The 20,711-nt window shown below is 42.5% G+C and overlaps 1 protein-coding gene across 2 annotated transcripts in view; it reads right to left on the bottom strand.

Moving 5' to 3' along the window:
- Window positions 1-17,686, bottom strand: part of arhgef49 (Rho guanine nucleotide exchange factor 49) — a 19,824-nt gene extending 2,138 nt beyond the window's left edge. Inside the window, exons 1-5 of one of the 2 annotated variants that reach the window (XM_032529719.1) lie at window positions 17,605-17,686; window positions 11,449-13,151; window positions 5,378-5,570; window positions 3,843-4,050; window positions 1,691-2,280 (exon numbers count right to left, since the gene is read on the bottom strand). In XM_032529719.1, the coding sequence (XP_032385610.1) occupies window positions 1,691-2,280; window positions 3,843-4,050; window positions 5,378-5,570; window positions 11,449-13,091 (2,634 nt within the window). In that variant the 5' untranslated portion in view covers window positions 13,092-13,151; window positions 17,605-17,686. The remainder of the gene's footprint in view (window positions 1-1,690; window positions 2,281-3,842; window positions 4,051-5,377; window positions 5,571-11,448; window positions 13,152-17,604) is intronic. The other variant, XM_032529720.1, reaches the window with a different exon arrangement.
- Window positions 17,687-20,711: the final 3,025 nt, after the last annotated feature.

Here is a 20,711-nt window from a genome sequence, read left to right as displayed (position 1 = left end):
CTATACCAGTATCCTTGTTTTCCTTAGTCACAAGCACAAGCAAGGAAAGTTATCACCTCTTTGTGTAAAGTATCTGTCCCATTTTTCCCAGAAGGCATCACATCTGTCCTTTTGCAGTCTCTGACTTAATGTCATACGCTCCATGAACTGAACGTTTTTAATTACAACTACATTGGTAGCTATATTGGTCAATAGTGCAGAGCCATCGCCTTGTTATGGCCTTTTTACTTGCTGCCACACTTTTTTTATTTTTTTAAAAAAAGGTACTGTTGTCTGTTATTATGTTTAAAACATCTGCTGGGGCAGTTAACTGTGTTCAGCCATCAAACATTATAAAACTGCCAACACATAACCATGCACTAAGCTCAGCACAGCCGAGCAGTGATTGAGGAGTTTAGCCTCAGAGGCTACAGGACAGGGCACTGCTGGGGTGGAGGAGGTGGGGCTTTTGAAATGCTTTATGAACAGCAAGTGACTGCTGCAGTTACAGGAGACAGTGGCTTTCAGGTAGGGCAGGGTACCGAATTCAATTCTTTTTAGGCACCAACCGAACTGCCTCTGAAGTTTCAAGTATAAAAAAAATGCCTCGTCGTTCAACACCCAATTTCAATACGTAAGGAGTAAATCTCATCAGCGTCGGTAGCTAAGTTTCCATCCACTTGTCAATCGAATTATCAGAAGTTTGGTTAAAAAACTCATGCGAATAAAGCTGGGGAAAGTGTGTTTCCATAAAAACCTGTGCGACTGTTTTTGAGATTTTTTGAGCGCCTTCCATTTACTCCGGAGGCCTGTCAAAACCTTGGTTGGCCATTTCCCTTTGCGAGTTCATGTTAAATTATTGCATTTTTTAGATTTTTGTTATCTACAATAGACATTAAATTTTGCTTGTAAATCAAATTCAAAAAGTCTCTTGTTTCCTCGTCCGTCCACTTACATCTGTTTTTGTTGACACCAGCCATGTGTGCAAACAGAGCGGAAATACCAGGCGGAAATTAACTAAAACTTCTTCTTCTTCGTTTTGTGGTGGGTTACAACCACAAAAAATGACCTATAACTTCATTGCAATTCATTATTTATTCAGCAAATACTGTTTGGTATCGGAAAAAGTATTGTTAAGGAACAGGTATCAAAGTCATGGTATTGATATCAGTACCGGTATCAAAAATTTGTGAACGATTTGTTGAGTCAGACTCCGTTGAGGTTCTGAAATCTTAGCGTAAAACCATCTATTTTCTCTTTACTCGGATGGTCCTTATTTTCACTGATGAGGTAAACACTACTTCTATTTGACAACTAGTAATGTTGATTCCTATTGACATGTTTAGAGAGTCCTCGGGTTATGTAGCATTATAAATAAACTGAAGAAGCTAAATAATCTTAAATTTGTTTCAATGTTTTAAGAAAATTAGTCCTTTTGGACTCAATAACAGACTGAAATCAGCTGTTGCCATGTTCTGTAGACAGTTGCACTCCAAAGTGACCATGTAACTTATTGCCTTTATAAACGTGGCCCTTAAGGTAGCTGATGTGATTCCATTAGGTCCTTAAAGCTTAAGAGCATTTAAAATCCAACCACCTTGTAAATGTCAGTTGTGTGTGTGAGTGAGTGAGTGAGTGAGTGAGTGAGTGAGTGAGTGAGTGTGTGAGTGAGTGAGTGAGTGAGTGAGTGAGTGAGAGAGAGAGAGGTCACCTGGTCAAAGGCCTGGTCGATGCTATCCTGCAGGTGTTCAGTGAAGCGGTCGTTGACGTCTATCAGCTCCTGTACGTTGCTAAACACAACAATGAGCTGCTCAGGGGTCAACAGCCCAGCACTCTGCATGGGGCAGTAAAACTCCTCCTTGATGATCCGCAGGTCCTCGCCGTAGCTCGACTCTGTGTTCAGAAACTCCAGGATGGCTTCCTTGCGCTCGGTGCGCAGCTTGGAGCAACGTTCACACATGCGCTCTCCTCGCTCTCTGGAGGCCTCGTCCCTCATTCCACAGTCGGGACAGGGTCTCTGGGCCTCCCAGGCTCTGATAGAGGCAGATGGTCTCTTCCAGGTGCGGGACAGACCCGGGCCAATGCCGCTGTCCACGCGTTCAACCTCGGCTCCCCGGTTTCTGCGGTAACGGCGAGGCTCGTTGTCCTCCTCCTCCCGATCATCACTGAGGCCTACCACTCCACTGTCGACGCTCAGGCTGCTGATGGTGCTCCAGCGATGCTGCCTGGAGCGAGTCACACCCAGACCCGCCTGGCGCTCCTCACCAGGGGGCTCTGAGCGACCACGAATTGCTGCTGGAGCTGGAGAAAGAGGGGTGGAGATGGTCAGATTCATTAGTGCTCATGATGTTTATGGACTATATATATATATAGAGATATATAGATATAGATATATACAGTCACATATATACACACACACACACACACACACACACACACACAGCATTTATATTAGTGTCCTCCCTAATTGATTCGCATTTAATCAGGACTAGTCATTACATGTCATGTCAAAATGAAGAAACTAGTATAGATTTCATCTTTCTCCAGTAATTAGATCCCTAACCCTGCAGTCGACGACTTGACCTTTGTCCCTATGCTTGTCAATACCATTGCGCATGCTTTTAAACCTAAACAGAGAGACTGTTTGTGCTTGCAGAGACAAGGTTTTAAATGTTTTATTTAAACACCTGGTTCATTTTACTGGCGTTATCTTAATTATGTATTAATACCCTGGATGATGATAATGTTTTGGTACTGAGAAGAAAAAAAAAAAACTATTTCTGGCGTGTATATCTGTTTTATTTTGAGAGCAACAAGGTCATCATTAGCATACGCCAGCCATATTGACTGACATGCCGTGGCGTCAAAGAGCTTCTGTTGACAGGGCAGAAGTATTAGCAGGGGAACTCTGGGGAGGCGAGGTGAGGACAGAGTGCAAAGGCCAAAATATTCCGAGACAAGCATGACACTAAGTTGCATGAGAGAAACAAAACAAATGCAGCCCTCAACAGTCGTAATTTTCTGAAAAATGCAAGGCATTGTAATGTCAGGCTAAATCAGAGGTTCATTTACAATTCACCTTCCCTAAAGATTACAGGGAGACGGGTAGGGAGGAGGAACTAACAAAAAGATGCGAGTTGGGTTATGGGAAACGTACAATCCAGTGTTTTTTGTAGTTTGATCCATATTAGGAAACAAAAGTACAAAATATCTTTCTCTGCTGCTGTAGTTTTGACCCTAGAGCCTCTTATGTAAATCCCTTAAATTTCTACAGAAGCAAAATACTATATCACTGAAATAAGCCATTTTATTTCTTTAAAGGTCCCATGGCATAAAATTGTCACTTTATGAGGTTTTTTAATATTAATATGAGTTCCCCTCGGCCTGCCTATGGTCCCCCAGCGGCTAGAAATGGTGATAGGTGTAAACTGAGCCCTGGATATCCTACTCTGCCTTTGAGAAAATGAAAGCTCAGATGGGCCAATCTGGAATCTTGCTCTTTTGTGAGGTCATAAGGGGCAAGAACTTAGCCTTTGTACATGGGGCGCACCCTCTACCAGGTGAGCCATCCAGGCGCCCCACTGAAAGACTTTTAAACAGATTTTCGTGACGTTCTTATAAAGGACTACTGCAGGACAAATATTTCAGGATAGGCCACACTGCTCATTTTTATCTATACAGCTTTTCCACAACTGTGAATTATTTTTTTGGTGCATAAAACATTCAGCTAAACCGTAGAAGTTTGATGTTTTACTGTAAGTACAATGGATACAATACAATGGATTACATACAGAAAACTGATCAAACACTGTGACAACAACAACGTGACACAATTGTCTACCATGTCTGTGTCATGTACTCACCACTGTCTCTGTCGCGGTCTCTGCGATGGCCGTGGAGTCGGGCGGCTGCAGCGATCTTCATCTCCAGCTGTTTGCGCTTGGAGGCGTCGGCTGGCATGGGATCGCTGTAGTGGGGCCGGAGACGGCACTCACGCTGCGCCCTCACCGTCTCAGCCAGCTCATAGGCTACGTCTGAGCTGGAGCGCCTGCAGCCCAGACTGGTGTGCTGCTGGTTGGAAGGACATGTGTGTCAATCAAATGGTCACGTTGCTATAGCAACAGATGAAGAAGGGCAAAACTCTCAGAGGAGAGAAGGTGAGAATGAAGAGAGAAATCACAGCTTGTGGATCTGTGTGTGCGTCTGTGCGAGGAGTTGTCATGTCACCATGTTCACTGTCATGACATAACTACATAACAAATGTTGGTTATCCCTCTGAGCCCAGCTTGTACAACTGAAAAGAATCCAAATTTCATACTGAGACGCAGCACTAATCGTCTGCCAAGTTTTGTAATGGAGTCTAAACACAACATGGCCACACACCCTCTTATCACAACTTGAAACCACCCAGCCTTGAAGATCAGAGATGTCCCCCTAGTGACAATTCAAAGCATTTCCAGGCTTTTTTTGACATGAATGGTAAGGAATTCCCTGACATACTGCAGCATTCTGCACGGATAACCAATCATCGATTGGCTTTTAAAAATCCTTTTAGGGTCTATCAAGCCCTAAAGAGTTGACCTGAGGTGGAAAGTTCAGAGATTAACGCTATGACACGCTACTCCTCACCCCAGGAACGTTACCTTTCGCAAATGTTTTCTGATCCCTAACAGCTACACATTATGGAAATGCACAGGAAGATTTTCATCGCTCTACACCAGAGAACATGATATACAGCTTGCAGTAATCGGGTAAAATGAGAGAGAATAATTCATGTTCTGTCGAATTATCAAATTGCAGCCCTCACTTTAGGAATGGAGAGGAAAGGTCCATTGTGGATTAACGGCCAAAATATGAAAAAGGCAAGAAGCAAACGCACCCTGACATCTGATTTCTAAACTACCTGCAGCCTTGTAGAATGCGAGCAAGATGTAACTCTATGTCAGCCCGACTCCTCTGTTCTGCAGATGCAGAGAGGAGCACAATGCTAGCTGGAACTGAGGTTGGTGTCAAGCTGCAGCCAGCTAGAAGAGAGGCATCATGTAGAGAGCAGGAATGAAGCGCTAGGGTACTGGCGACCGACTGCTGGAGGGGGGCTTAATCCTCTTTTTACTGCAACCTCAGATTTTGAGCTGCTACTGGAAAACAGTGCACTGCATGCTCATTCTTGTCTCAACAAATACCTCTGCATCAGTATGTGTGAGTGATGAGTGATGTGCATGTGCATGTGTGTCGCAGTCCCCTTGCTTGTCCCAGTCATCCTTAAATACCAGTAGATCTATGTGTTTTTGTACACTACGACGAAACGATGGAAAGCGTGGAGTAGAGACAGGCGACAGACAACGCACATACAACACATTTAAGACATAAAAACATCAAAATGAAAAAGAATCCTTACGCATTCTCCTGTTTCCTCTCTTCCTCCTCCTGCAGGCGTCTCGTCGCCAGCCTCGGCTCTGCAGGCCGTTGTCGCCGTTGCCATGGCAACGGCAGATGGCTGACAGTCGGCCAAGGAGGTGGTGATGTCACAGCCTCCGTCCCGGTCACCTGACAGCCTGACGGGGGCCTTGGCGGAAATCTCTGCACTGCAGCTGGTGGAGAGAAGAGGAGACGGCGGTGGATGGAGAGAGGGAGGGGAGTGAAAGAGGAAAGACAAGGGGAAGAAGAAAGCAAGGAGAGGGAGAGCAAAATAATGGGAGGAAGAGATGTATGAGAAGGGAAAGGGGGAGGAGGATAGAGGAAGGATGTGGGAAAGAGGAAGTAAACAAGAAAAGAGGAAAAGTCAAAAGAGGGAGAAAGAAAACACAGGAGGGAGAGGATGGTTGAAATTGTAATTCTGGCAGAGTTCTTTCCTTCTTACAGCATCCCTGTCATCCATTCTTCCCTCTCAAGCTCACATACCTCTCTGCTTCCTGCTGTGTCTTTCTCTATTCCCACCACCCACACTCCTCCTCTTCCATCATCTTTCTAACCCCCAAATCAATGCCTCTCCTCAGTTCCTACTCCCCCAACCCTCAACCCCTCCTCAGTAGGACAGTAATTAGACACATCAGTGGACATTAACACCTGAACCCCGGACTACAGGGACACTGCCAGTACACAAACACGCAAACCCACAAAGAGGCATTATACTTTTTCTTCATTCCTTTGTCTGATAAGTGTGGCTCCATTCTTGCAGCACACAGCCAGCATGATCTGAGAAGCCCACAAAGGCACAAACTCACTGTAATACCACTGTACACTAAAATTGCACTTTACTGAAATGCACATAGCTATGAACAAAAACCACAAATGCATGCCTGCCAGAATTATGCATGCATTTGTAAGAGCATATAACCCAAATACAGCAGAGACCAGAGGACTGTGCACCCTATAGTAGTCAAATTCTGACCATGAACCGGGGACTTGTGTTGCAAGTCCTTCTCCATCCCTCACTAAGCCCTCATTTCCTGTCCAATCTCTTTACTGAAAAGGCACAAAAATGCCACAAAATATTAAAGTCTAAGCAGCTTTGTGGCAGACCTGTCTCCCCATTTTACTTAAAGCTGTATTTATTTGGATGGTCACTTGGAGGAGAGACAACCACTACAACACACACTACTGACAACGCCTTTTAAAAGTTGTTACGGCAAACATCCAGTCGACACAAAGCAACATGCTCAATAATTTGGAGTCGTGCTTCTGGACACCTGATGAACATGAGCTTAATATTCAATCTCCTTTTAGCTCTGGTTTGGTCTCCACAACGGTGTAGATTTGGTTTCAGAGTTGGGGTGAGGGGGTGGGGGGTATGGGGGTGAATCAAACAAATCCTAACTGTAATACGTGCATGCTATATCCTGCGTTTATATATTTATATCATTCTAGTAACATTTTACAATGGAATTGGTTATGAGGCTTTCCTAATAAATAGTAGTCTAACAATTTAAAAAAATATATATTATTTTTTAAAATTTAAAACACTAACAAAACGTAAAAGGTTTTGTTAATGGAGACTGCTACTTCATGATTTATAACTATTGCAATAATGTTGATAGGTCGTTCTGACTATAAATAATAATGCACATTTAAATTATTTTTTTTACCACAAAAACCCGAAGGAGTTTGCAGTATTTTCACAGCCCTGAGGAGTGCCTGTTGATCTAATATACACAGTAGCCTGAAAAGCTGCTTGCAAAGCTTAATTACTGAAGGCACAGATGGACATATCAACAGATGGACATGTCAACATTTTTATCAACCTCTCTCCGCTGGATTTTGGCAGTCGGACAGTATGGAGATTCAGTTTAGAGAGATTTTAGTGAGTAAATCAAACTGAATTCTTAAAACTGAAGGGGGAAAACAGTAAATGTCCCATCAAACCAAAAGTATGAGCAAAAAGAGGCTATAAAATAATAATAACTAATAACTAATAACTATCTGGGTTCCTCATAGAGATTCCTTTCACTTTATATGTAGTTATATTGATTGGTAAAGCTTTAAATGAATGCATCTATTTTTAAATTCTGCTTTCACACATTAACAACAGAAACTATTTACATTGTATTGATTCTTTTTTTTTCTCCAAACACTGGTAAACTTTACAGTCCAGCAGGCACGAGTGTGAAACACAATGTCATTGCAAGAGAAAACTAAATACCTACTGTTACAGCTATCTTAGAAGATTATTACATTCTTTGTACTTAAAATAAATGTGTTTGTGGTTCTTTATCGGCTCAGCGGATTTAAAAGGCCCAGGGGTCAAAACCCATGATAAAGTCTTAATGTCTGGCTCTCAGAATGAAAGAAAAGCTGTACTGTGCTTTCCTGAAATATTACTATTTGCCCCCCAAAGTAGTATTTGTAAAAAAGAGAGAAGATGGCTTGTCTCAGGAGCATGTGGGGTTAGCATTGATCATGGCATGACTTCCAACAGCAGTGGTGTTGGCTCCTGAGTTGAATGTAACGTTTTATGTATATGTCTCTTGTCATGTCCACAGTAAACAAAACTAGTTTTCATCAGTTAAACTGCTGCTGTTACTGAGGCTGCTGCACAGACGAATGTTGCATTTCCTTTGTCCAATTCCAATCTCTTAAACTGTCCTTATTGTTTGTTTTAAATAGGGTTGTAACAACAGATCATGTCCATTATTGACCAATCTGTCAACTACTTTTATTTATTAATTGATACATTGTTGTTAGAAATTAGTGGCCAATAAATAACCCAGAAGCCAAAGTGACATCTTCAAATGGCTTGTTTTGATATGGATATTCAATTTACACTGATCAAACAAATCAATCAAACAAAAATGTTTTTTTGATAACATTTTTGTGAGTTTTTTATATTCAGAAATGAACAGATACAAACAATTACAAACACCACATAAACTAAATTTGAGAAGCAGACGCCAGAGAATGTTTGGATATTTGCTTGCAAAATGACTTAAACAATTAACTGATTACTGTCAATCCATTAATCAAATATTTGTTCCAGCACTAGGGATTGACCTCTGCTATGATATGCAGTTCACTACGGCCTGTTATATCCTCAAATATCCCTGTGGCAATTTAACATGAGGTCTCATTATTCAAATGCTTCTTACATAACTGACTTTTCAGAGCTTTGTCTCTCCCAAGTTAAATTGCTGAGCTTTTTCTGAACACGTTAACTTTGGCGCGCGCACATGTGATGAACTACAACAAACTCTGGGAACCTGTACTGCCGTGTATTACACAAGTAATCACCAAAGCCAGCTCAGTACAGATGAAAGGTGTCCAGATGTCCTATTTAAACTGTTGCCAGTGTATCAAAAAGGCAAGTATAAATAATGCAGCTTATATTACGCAGCTCTAAAACGTCCAATGTTTTTTTTTCTTCAGACAAACTGCCACAATGTCATTAAATGCCTTTCCTTCCCAGTATAAGGTGTCACACTGCGGGTGATGAATGGGAAGTAATAACATGCAGCTTAATTCCTCAGGAAACTACTGCGTGTGATAGATCACCGCTCAACACGGCACTATGTGACATGAAAATTAGCCCAGCTGTCGTTTCCGCTGATGCATATCACTCCAATGAAATATATGTATGAGTGCATCCAATAGAGACAAATAAATAGAAATGGTTAGATACAGTGGACACATGCCTCCCTCCACACGCTTTACATGACGGGTGCACCTTCACTGCAGTATACAATAAACTCGGAGATGCCTTCACTTCTATAAAACCCTCCTAGGTGTAATAATATGAATATTACTGTCATAATACAACTAAAGCTGTATTGTGCTCTATATGATAGTTTGGCAAGAGACAAATAGACTTATTGGTGAAAGTCAAATACCTCAGGGTGCAGAGATCACACAGAATAGTCATGTTTAATTAATAAATCTTCATGTACTAAAATATTCACAAGGGGTGGGGCGTACGGTGTAGTGCATTTTGGGCACTTTTTGAACATAAAAGGTCCATCCACTTGGGATAAACAATGTTGAACAAGAGCTGCTGGGGCTGTCAATATAGGCTTTATCAGAGGGCTGCATCAGTGCTGAAATGATTAGTTGACTAATCAATTGGGAGAATAGAAGATAAGATAAGTGTTTAAATTATTAATCAAGCAAAATACTGAACATGTCTTAAAGTAAGAACTTGCTGCTTTTCTCTGTTCTACATCATCGCCATTTGTTTTTAGGCTTGTTAACGACATGACCTTAGACAATGTGAGTCAGTTTAGTTGAGACTGAAATATATAAACAACTATTAAATGGATTGCCATGACATATTTTACAGACAGTCAAAGTCTCTCCAGCAGAAGAATCATAATTACAGTACATTGGTGATGGTGTTAGTGTAAGTTAGTTAGTTTACAACAATTACTGATTGAATTAAATCATTATACAGAAATTCATGGCCCCCTCAGTATGAATTTCAATAACTTTACTGATCCTCTGACTTTTCATCTAGCACGATCATCAGGTCAAAACTTAAATTTGTCCAATAATTGCCTGAGTACAACCTTAAAGATCCTTGAGCAAGTTGATCAGATAAAACAAGCAATTTAAAGACATCATTTTGGGCATTTTTCACCATTTTGACTATATATCTATATATCTATATATGTATATATATATATGATATAATCTATCATTAAAAAAAACTTTGGTTGCAGTCCAAACTGCAGCTCTGCACTTTCACATATTGAACATACACACAAAGACACACACAGCAGTTATTTTTCCGCTGCCTTCATGCAGTCGAGCGTCAAACATCAATCATCCCTTAGCAGTGAAGACAAAGGAGCGACAGTCAGTGGAGAGTCCTGTCAGGCAGGGAAAGATACTGCCTATCTCTCATCTATCACAGCCTGCAGAGGGGTGGAGTTTATATTCATCAACAAGCCTTATCAAACAGCTCCTCTGTGTTCAGGGTCTAATATTTATGCATGAAGGCCTGGACCCAAATGGCACCACAATGCTGTAAAACACACCCTCCTCTTGTTTTTTCTTGATCAGAATGAACCATAGTGGAGTGAAGCATACATTTAGTTAGCCAACAACTGACAGCAAGAGAGAGAGGAGAGACAGGGAAACAGCAAGTCTGTAGGGACGGTGCCAGTCTTCTAGTCTGTCATGCTTCATGCCAGCCTACCGCCCACAGTCTTGTCTGCAGAGCCAACCCTGTTAGCTCCGACAGCTGTTATCACAATGACTGAGATAAATCGATAACACAACAACGCACATGAGCTTAAACAGATTTGTACACACTAATACAACAGTCTGGCACTACAAAGCACACACGTGGAGGTGTGCTCATACACTTTATACACTGATAAACACACACACACACCTCTGCTGTTGAAGGGTGTTACAGGGCTCAGATGATGTGTCCGGGGGCCTAGTTTTGCCAAGAGTTTGACTGGATTTAAAAGCAACAAGCCTATTGCTGAAATACTCAGGTCTCATTGCAAGTAAAGTGCAAACAGAGATAATAGAAATCCTAGATCTTTTTGTTCTCATTTGTCTGTCTGCAGATGGGTTGCATTTAAAGGTGGAGTCACACACAAAGTACGTTCACAACTCCACTTTGATTGGAGATGACTCCATGCATAAGTAATACTAAAGTGTAAAAGTACTCAATTAATTCTTGCATTCCTACTTTTACCTTTGTCATTTGTCAGAATTATATAATATGCACACAGAATAATCAATGGTGAAAGTCCCTATGTATAAACAATATATTCAAGTGCATTTTGTGATACTTAACCTGAGCTTTTCAATTGAATGGTACTTCTACAATATAAATATGATATATTGACTAATTTTCACTTCACATAAAGTATGAATGTACATACAATTTTGACTTTTACATGTGATGGAGAATTTAACCTTACATATAACCTTAACCTTTAATCATGGTGTTTATTTTACTTAAGTAAAGGATCTGAATACTTCTGACAATGACGGACATAAACACTGCCCTCCTCCCAAACTAACCTCTTCTTGATGAGGTCCAGCGCAGAGCCGATGAGGCCATCCTTCATCTTATAGATCTTGGCTCCGTAGCTGGACAGGTCCGTCCCCTCCAGAAGGAGCGCTGGGCAGCAGCTGGAGGGCCGACCCCAATTCTCCCTGCTGTGTGGGAAAGGAACTGACCCAGCTGGTTCCAGACTGCTCCTCCTTCGCCTGCTGCCCCCATCATCTCCCCTTGGAGCAGGGGCTTTCTCCTGGGATGAGCTGGCCACGGACTGCAGGGGTGAACGTGGAGACGGGCCTGTGCGGATGGGTGAGTATGTGCTGGTAACGGAGGTGGAGATGGGAGCTGCAGGGCTGTTGCTGCTCACAGTATTACAGGGGGGTCTCTCTGAGGTCCCTCTGCTCATTTGTCCCTCAAGCTCCTCTGAATCTTCTCGCTGCTCTCGGTTTCCTCCACTACAGCTGACCTGAGGGACGGCCCGATCAGAAGGCAAAATCTTACTGTCTGATATTCCTGCTTCTTGTGACAAGTCAGCTTCAGATTTTCCAGATACCACAGAAGCTGCTGTGGACTCTTTGCTCGGTTCACCCTCTTTATGCCTCATCCTCTTAAACTCCTCAAACGTAGGGATATGTAGGCGTCCCACAGGAGGCCTGCGGCGCTCCAATGCAGAATCTGATGCATGCCTGTTACCTGCAATGTTGTCTGTTGTATATGATGTCTTAACCACTTTTGGGCTGGATGGAGAACTATGGAGAGCCAAGTTGGGGCTGCTGTTCTGCCGCCGGAGCTGTAGGCGCCTCAGGACCTCCTGTTTGATCTCCTCGGGGCTGGTGATGCGCATTGCGCATAGCGGCCTGGACCCAGTAACTGTTGAATTGACGTGATGCACACCCTCCCGTTCCATGGGTGTAGCACCCGGGATCACCTGAGGCCGCAACGGAAGGGGCCTCAGAGGCTCAAGTGATGACCGTGCACTCTGGAGGCGGAGTTTCTCCCGCAGGCCCTTCCTTGCATCCCATTCATCGACGCCACCTGAAAACAGAAACTGAGGGAAAAGCGATAGGTCCTTCCTGGGCAGCCCAGGTCGAGGGTAAAATGCCAGACTCTCTTCGTTGGGTACAAATCCATGGCCCCCCACCATAGATCCATCTGGAGGCCCATCATACCAGTGGCTAGTGGAGGTGTAGCGTAAAATAAACTCACTGTCGACACTCCTGTAGGGAGCGGCACTGAACGCACACAGGCCAGAATCTGCCACAGTGTTCCAGTTGAGGTTCTCCATACTCCTGTAAGGCCTGCTGCCGTTGCTTCCTGTGTGGTTGCAGACGCCCAGCGCTGGCCCCTGACCCAGCCCCACCCCCAGAGGGCCCTGCCTGCTGGAGCAGTACCTCAGCCCCAAGTTAGTGAGCAGGGTGCTGCTGTTACACCTGGCCATGAGTGGGAAGGGAGCATCCTGGAGACTAGGGTAGTGAGGGATGCTGGGTCTGTGTCGGGGGAAGGAGGACAAGGGGTCGGGGGACAGAGGGAGGTTGGCGATGCAGGGCTCCATGTCTATGAGGAGGTCGAGACAGGAGGCGCAGCCAGCAGGAGAGCCGGCGGAGGCTGCAGCGGAGGAGGTAGAAGGGTAGTCACATGGTGGTGGAGGCTTTACGTCTGGCATGGCCGTGGGCTCAACGAGCGCCGCTCGGAGACACTGTCAGCAGGTATGAAGAGCTGTAGCCTGCAGGGACAAAGACAGTGTGAGTGTGTGACGATAAGACGTAAGCTGTAATTATGTCTGCAAGATTTAGCCAATTTCCTACAAATCACTTTTTATCACAATGTTTAACATTCATTTATGTTTCATATGAAAATGATTAGCAGGCTGTTGCGGTTGAGTTGTTATATCTGAAACCAGTAAACATAGAGTCTGAATTAAGTGTATTCAGTATTATATAATTGTTGCATAGTAGTTTGTCTGCAAATGGATTACACAACTCCAAATACCTCAATATGTATACTGCAAACATACATTCAAAAACACATTAGCTCCCAAGATGCTTTTACAATGATTTTCTACACAAAATGTTTTTTTTTGGTATCTTTGGAAACTTTTAGATCTATGTTAGAATTGAATTTGGAACTTTGTTATTTGTTTCTAAACCGTTTGGATGCACAATTTAAGTTTATACCAAAAGTTGAAAGTCACTTAAATTATCCGATCCTGAATCTGAAAGGCAAAGACTAAAGCGGATCTGAAGTCTGAAATTGGGAAAAATTATGACATGTTAAATTTTTACAAAATCCAGTTAATGAATGGTTCCAAGCTAATTGTAATTAAGAAATGAATGATGAGTACACACCAAATAACACTGGCATAAATAATATCAATGTACTTATTGTTAAATGCAATTTTATGTACATTTGCAAATTTGTGACAATATCACATTGCCCTTCTGTTTTCAGACTAGACTAAACTAGATGTTTTTTGTTAAACTGATAATAAAGTACAGCTCTTATACTTGTGACATGTGACAGAATTGTCAGAGGTCTTCAAGCACAAGGACGATAGCACAGTCCACACATATTGGAAGATAGGATAGTCACAGCTCTGGACACAGAGACGCTGTCTGTGACGCGTGGTTCCTTCATCAGAATAATCACATTCATTTGATATAAATGGCTCCCTGTCTACCCCCTCTGGCTCTTTTTTTTCTTTCTCTGCAGCAAGAATAACAATAGAGGGATTATTGCCCTGCTTGTCAGGCTATTAAAACATGAGATAAAGAGACAGATACAGAGAGACAGACAGTGCAGGAGGGTGGAAAAAATGAGTTGGTAACAGAGACAAAGATGAGACCGAGAGAGAGGAAATGAGTGTGACGCTAAGAGAAATCGGTAAGCTGAGGAACAGTAATGAAGATAACTGCTCGGCTGTCCGCTGGCGGCCGGCTCTACTCTTTCCTTATGACTAATCAGACAGCAGTTGTAGATTAGCCAGGAGCCGAGAGAGCAGGCAAGACAGAACTGGGTGTACTGTGGCTCTTTCTCTCTCTCTGTAATGAGTATGAGTAGCATGTCGACCGACCAACCTAAACAGCCATCATCCATATCTCACATTCTGTCTGCAGCGCAGGGTAACGGCTGTGATTATGACTATGATTATGAAACAGGGACTCAGAGGACTCATCCCTGATGCATTAGGTAAATAATAAAGCCCAGATCATCTTTAGACTCAAACACTCCCTAATGCCAAAGCACGAACAGGCCGCCATGCTTCTCTGCAGCTTTGCAGTAATAGATAAATCTCTATTCCTCACATGTTTGGATGTGGGCAAAGCTGCGATCAGAAGTCATCAGTAGCCTCCAACATACCAAGCACAGTATCCCTCAAATGACATTTGTTGGTTGTTTATTAAATTACTGTTTCCCCAAAACTGAAAACAAGAACATGAATGTGTTGTTTTAAAGTGAAACACTGAGGACTGTTACTCAGTGGAAGCCAAACGAAATCAATTCATTGAAAAACAGGGTTTTCAAAGAATCAAATTAAAAGAAAAGTGTTACAGTGCTCCGTTGTCCAGAAACTATTGAAAGATAACGAGCAAAACTGTTGCACTGGGTGACACGTTCCTTTATTACCGTGAACACACACTGTAGTTTAATTTTGATTCAATCCTACGTACATAGTCCTGACAGATTGACTGACGCTTTGTTGGTTTCAATCTTAAGGCACGCTTACAATGAACTATTTTTGATGGGTTTGCGCCATACTGCATGAGATGATTTATATGGCTTTTATTTTATAATCTTCGTTATATTCATATTTTGATATCTTTACAGTTGTGACACAATCACAATTGTGTACGGATGGGAACGCCTTTAGTTTTTAAGGGGGCTCAGTCTTGTAACTGCAGAGGTGCCAGTTTACATCCTGGTCAACGCTGAGGTGCCCTTGAGCAAGGCACGGAACCCCAAACTGTTCGGGGTGCCCGTCCATGGGAAGCCCCCTCGTTCTGACATCTCTCCATTTAATACATGTGTATTGGTCCTGTTTGCATGTGTGCATTTCAAGCCTGCTAAAACGTCAGAAGAAAACAATTGTTGAGGAATATAAACAATAAAATTATCACAATTCATCCTGAAGGGGACATGAATGTGTGTTCCAATCAACCTGCTGGGATCACTGAAGTCATTAGTATTCATCTTCTAGTGACCAAGACGGTTTGCGCAAAATATCATAGATCAATGCGTGGGCCGTTCGTCTGACATAGCCATGCAAAGAGCCACTAGTATGGTAAAAAAATTCGATATTGCATTTAAGACATTTAAAGCAGTCTTGCTCACTAATTAGCAACATTCCCCACGATGATCTAATTAGATCAGAGAAATTAAAGGAATGCCTACCACGCTATAAACGGTAAGGAAAAATATCTTAATGTCAATACTGTTATTATGAAAATGTTTTACTTCTGTTTAATCGAATCAGTTCTTACTTTGTCTTTTATCTGTTATCTGAAAAATCACATGCAAGGTATCATGAAGGTGTGCAGCAAAATTGCGGGCACACCCCTTGATGACCTACATGACCCGTATAAGGCCAGATCCTTGAAGAAGGCGAGAGCCATCCTGGCTGATCCGAGTCATCCCTTATGGGGTGAATTCATGCTGCTCTCCTCCGGGCGCAGATATAGTCTGCCGCGATGCAGAAAGAATAGATTCAAAAGGTCATTCATCTCGGCTGTTATCCCAATTGTTAATAAAATCCTGTAAATTCAAAATTAATTCATGTTGTAGTCCTATTGTGGTTGTGTTTACTTGTTTTCATATATATTGTTACTACTGGCTGTAATCCAAATTGCCCCACGGGGATAATAAAGTGACCTTGACCTTGATTTCTATGATCTTTTTTCACTTGGGAAACCCCTTTTAAAGGGTTTTTTTTTGGGCTTAAATCTGTGAAAAATGACTGAGCAAATTGGGGCCCCCTGTTTTTCTGGGTTGGGATACACCAAAAAATTTTTGTGCAAGGGTTGGGTTTTTGGGGAAAAATTTCTGACGGGGGGTTTTGGGAATTTTGGGGTTTAATTGAAAAAAAGTTTGGGATCTGAATAGCAGACATGCGCTCCATGCCTCTCTCTCTCCCCTTTTCTCTCCCCCCTTTTCTCTCCCTTTTCTCTCTCTCTCCCCCCACCTCTCTCTTCCCCCCTCTCTCTCTCTCTCCCTCTTCTCATCCCCCTCTCTCCTCTCCTCTTCCCCTCTCTCCTCTCCTCTCTCTCTCCTCTCCCCCCATCTCTCTCCCCCCTCCCCCTCCCCGTCTCCCTCTCTCTCTCTCCCCTCCTCTCTCTCTCCTCCCCTCTCTCTCCTCCCCTCTCTCTCTCTCTTCGTCCCCCTCTCTCTCTCCCGGTTGAATTCCCGCCATTTTAAAGGGTCTCTGGGGGGCCCCCGTTTTTTTTTGCTTCCCCCTGTCACCGGAGCTAAATGAGGGAAAAACTCCCCTACCACAGGAATAAATCACCCCATGTCCCACATGCACAGGGGCTGGGTTCCCAATAGATGGCAGAGTGTGTAAAAGTACGAATTACAAAAAGGAAATAAAACCTTTTTTGTTTCGTATTTTACTTTCCAATTTTCCCCATTTTAACTAAAACCCTTTCAAACCTCCCCTCTTAAAAAGTCTGTTTTTGTATAAAATTGGTTTTCCCCCAAATTTAAAAAACTTATGGCCCAAAAGTGTTGGACACCTCTCTGTCCCTTTGGCCCCCCGGGGTTTTTTGTTTTTTTTTTTTTCCCAATGAAGTTGGGAAACTACTCTATTTCTAATTTCCTTTGAAAATAGGGTTCCAACTTTGTGGTCCCTTTCCTGTTTGGTTTTCCCCTTTCCTGTTTTTTTCTGAAAATGCCCCATCTAAAATTTCCCCCAAACCTAAAGAAATGGTTTTCCCATTTTTCCCGTGGGAAAAACGGGCCGGGGTAAGGCCCTACGGTTTTCAGGGGTAAAATTTTTCTATGCATATTTTTTTCAATTTTGTCTTATATGGGGGAGGCGTTTCTATTTTGCTGTCTCCCCTCCTCTCTGACTGGGGAAGGTTTCTAAAATGAGCACCTGTTTTTTTGAGATCAGGTTTTTGGAAGCAAATCCTCCGTTTGGGGAGCAATTCCTGCATCGTACTGGGCTGATCTTCTAAACTTACCCCTTTTAAACAAGCCTCTCCCCTTTTCTCCTCCTCGGGCCCGGGGTCAGATCCCAAAGGCCCCCCCTCTGCTCATCCCTCTTGGAAAGCACTTTCTAATTTTTTTCCCCCAGCCAACAAATTGGCCCCTTTACTACAAGTAAAGAGAGAGAAAAAGATGGAAAAAGCATATCAATCAATAAGCTGAACAGAACAACAAACTACCACAGTGGAGATGATTGTTGTGCCAAGTGCTGCTGCCTTTGACTCTGTGAGACAAGGAGACACACAGAGCAACAGAGACTTGAGGCTTGAATAGCAGCTGTATCCTGATACTGTAAAACAAACCGTGTCCTCCTTTCGCAGATTGAATTAGATGTTGAGTCAATTACATAATTACGGTTTTTCTGTCAGGAGACAATAACAGGCACGCATCATGCCAAGAGCTTGGCAGCAATTGTGTGTGTGTGTGTGTGTTGAATCAGTCACAGGCTTCTTTAAAACAGCCTGCCAATAAGTATTCAGTAAGAGAGGAAACAAATACTGGTGGTGCCTGCCCAGGAGATCACAGAGGAAAATTTGTTTTATTCAAATCTAGCTCAATTGCACCTTTTAAATAAACTTATAAATTATTATAAGTTATAAATAATATTATAAATAAATATTAGATTTAATCAAATTAGAAAAGTGTCCCAGTCGGAAAAAATAAACAATGAAATTACATAAAATGCCTTAAATAAAAATGTGTCTGTCACATAAAAACACATTGTAATATATAGTATATATATATATGTTTTGAACTGTCCCTTTCAACTAAGATATATGAAACAAAATAAACAGCTGCGGCAGTAAAACACCATACGTACAGTGCAGTTAAAAAAACAGTTAACACTGTAAATGAGAAAACCACAAGGAGTTCACTAAAACCAACACGTTCAAACTCAACGTCAAGTTGCGTTTCAAAATATACAAAATAAGAAGTATGAAAGCAGTGAGATAAACAACACAAATTCCACACATAACATCGAAGCAGACATGAATGTAATGTAGGCCAGCAGGCCTAAAATAAAACAAAAGACAGAGAACTGCATTGCAGACACAGCTCAGATCAAAGACACAACAGACTGGGAAACTCAGAAATTAGGAATAATTAGTTCACAAAAAAACAAAACAACAAGAATGATCCCACCTCCTCTTCAAACAAGACTGCTCCACTAAAAACTGCATCCACCACTTCAACATCTTCACCCACACTATGAGAAATAAAATGTTGTCATTCAAAGCTCAGATCATGTGTTCCCTGACGTTAATACCCCCATCTCCCCTCCCCTCCCCTCCAGGGGATGGAGAGTGCTGTGGCTGCATCATCCCAAGCTTTGACAAGTGACTGTCACTATAGAACTGCGCCCCCCCCCCCCCCCCCACACACACACACCACACACTCCTCCATCCCAGAAGTGCGGGATGATCGACAGCACTTCCAGAGGATCCTCCGTTTTATCCCATGCAGGCTCCTCCTGCAAAAACAATCCAACTTTTACATTTTGTTTGTCATCCGATCTGTTGATTTAAAACAGATTTTGAGAGTCTGAATTAGCTCAGTTCTTCAGCTCCACTTTGCCCACTGGGGGACGCCTCCACTCAGCCCTCTTGCACACAGAATAACCCCGCTCTGACAATCCCACTGAAACTGATAGGCTTTTCAGAGAGGGAATGAGAAATTGGCACTGACTGAAGTGCTCCATTTATTTATTTATTTATTTTATCTCTCTCTTTTTATCCGGCGAGCGTTTAAATCACTGAGCCATTTCCCTGTCGTTCTGGCCCGTTTCATTCATCCCCACAGAAGTGTTTCTGAGCAGACCGTGCACACTGTCTTATTACTGATCTGTGTGTGTGAGTGTGTCTGGCTGAATGTCTTTCAGATCCTATATGCAATGGTAGAAGAGGTGATAATAATGTGCTCCATGGTTTTTTGACACCTCCAGTGTTCCCTACAGACACGGAGACTTATGCCTCTGGCTGTCTGGTCCAGCTGTGGTGTGTGTGTGTGTGTGTGTGTGTGTGTGTGTGTGTGTGTGTGTGTGTGTGTGTGTGTGCGTGTGCGCGTGTGTGTGTGTGTGTGTGTGTGTAAGTGAGAGAGAGCGAGAGAGCGAGAGAGAGAGAGACTGCCTTTCAGCGTCACACACCTCAATACTCATATTTGTGGTTCCATAAAAACAGATATAGCAAGAAGTAAACATATTCTTCTCTCTGTCACAAGAACTACTTCTGCATACACAAACATCCTGATCCATGAGGGGAAACAACGACTAAAACAAAAAGAATACAGCTGTGAAAAACATAGCACAATAACAAGAATAGAAGTGTTAAATTTACAGTGTTGCTAAAACCATATACTGTATAAAATATATTGCTCAAATACCTACTTTACCGAAAAATGTATCTTTGTATTTCCCTTCATGACAATTCTGTTAAACATTCTGCTGGAATTATGCATTTATGGTCAGTCATACAAATTGTACAAAATGACCTCCCTGATCGTAACCTTGCTTGTGATTCTATTGTATTTTATAGCCAAGCATCAAGTATCAAATTTCAGAGTCCAGACTTCCACAAATAAACAATGACATGCACAGCAAACAATGAATGAATTACTGATAAATTTATTTAAAAAGAAGTTTAACTGAGGCCCTGAAGGAATCAATTCAGAATATTTACCACATGAAAACATGCCCAAAAATGATATTTTGTTATTCTGTAAAAGGACTCAACATAAGTCCAAACTCTGTCAGGTAGCATGATGGGTTGAGTTCATAGTATTTAAATACCCTGAAAACCGACATGGCATGAATATGTTCACCTCCCATGGATGTGTGCAGTGGCTCAGCAGGTGTCTCAATCTGAAGCTCCGTGCTGTGTGCCACAAAGACAGGCTAACGTTAGCACAGCTGGAAGGCACAGCAGGAGTGTGACAGACATGCCAGAGCTCACTGTGAGGCCAAGACGGGAAAGGACACCCAGTCAGACAAATGCATTTAAATTAGTCTTTTTACCTTCGATTTGGCCTTCTAGCTACACTGGCCGGTGGAGCTATTAAGCTAAAAATGGAGCTATTTGAAAACACT

Source organism: Etheostoma spectabile, chromosome 11, assembly GCF_008692095.1.
Source record: "Etheostoma spectabile isolate EspeVRDwgs_2016 chromosome 11, UIUC_Espe_1.0, whole genome shotgun sequence".
NCBI lineage: Eukaryota > Metazoa > Chordata > Actinopteri > Perciformes > Percidae > Etheostoma > Etheostoma spectabile.
Note: the sequence above shows the minus strand (reverse complement) of the source record. Positions and strands in the feature narration are given on the sequence as shown.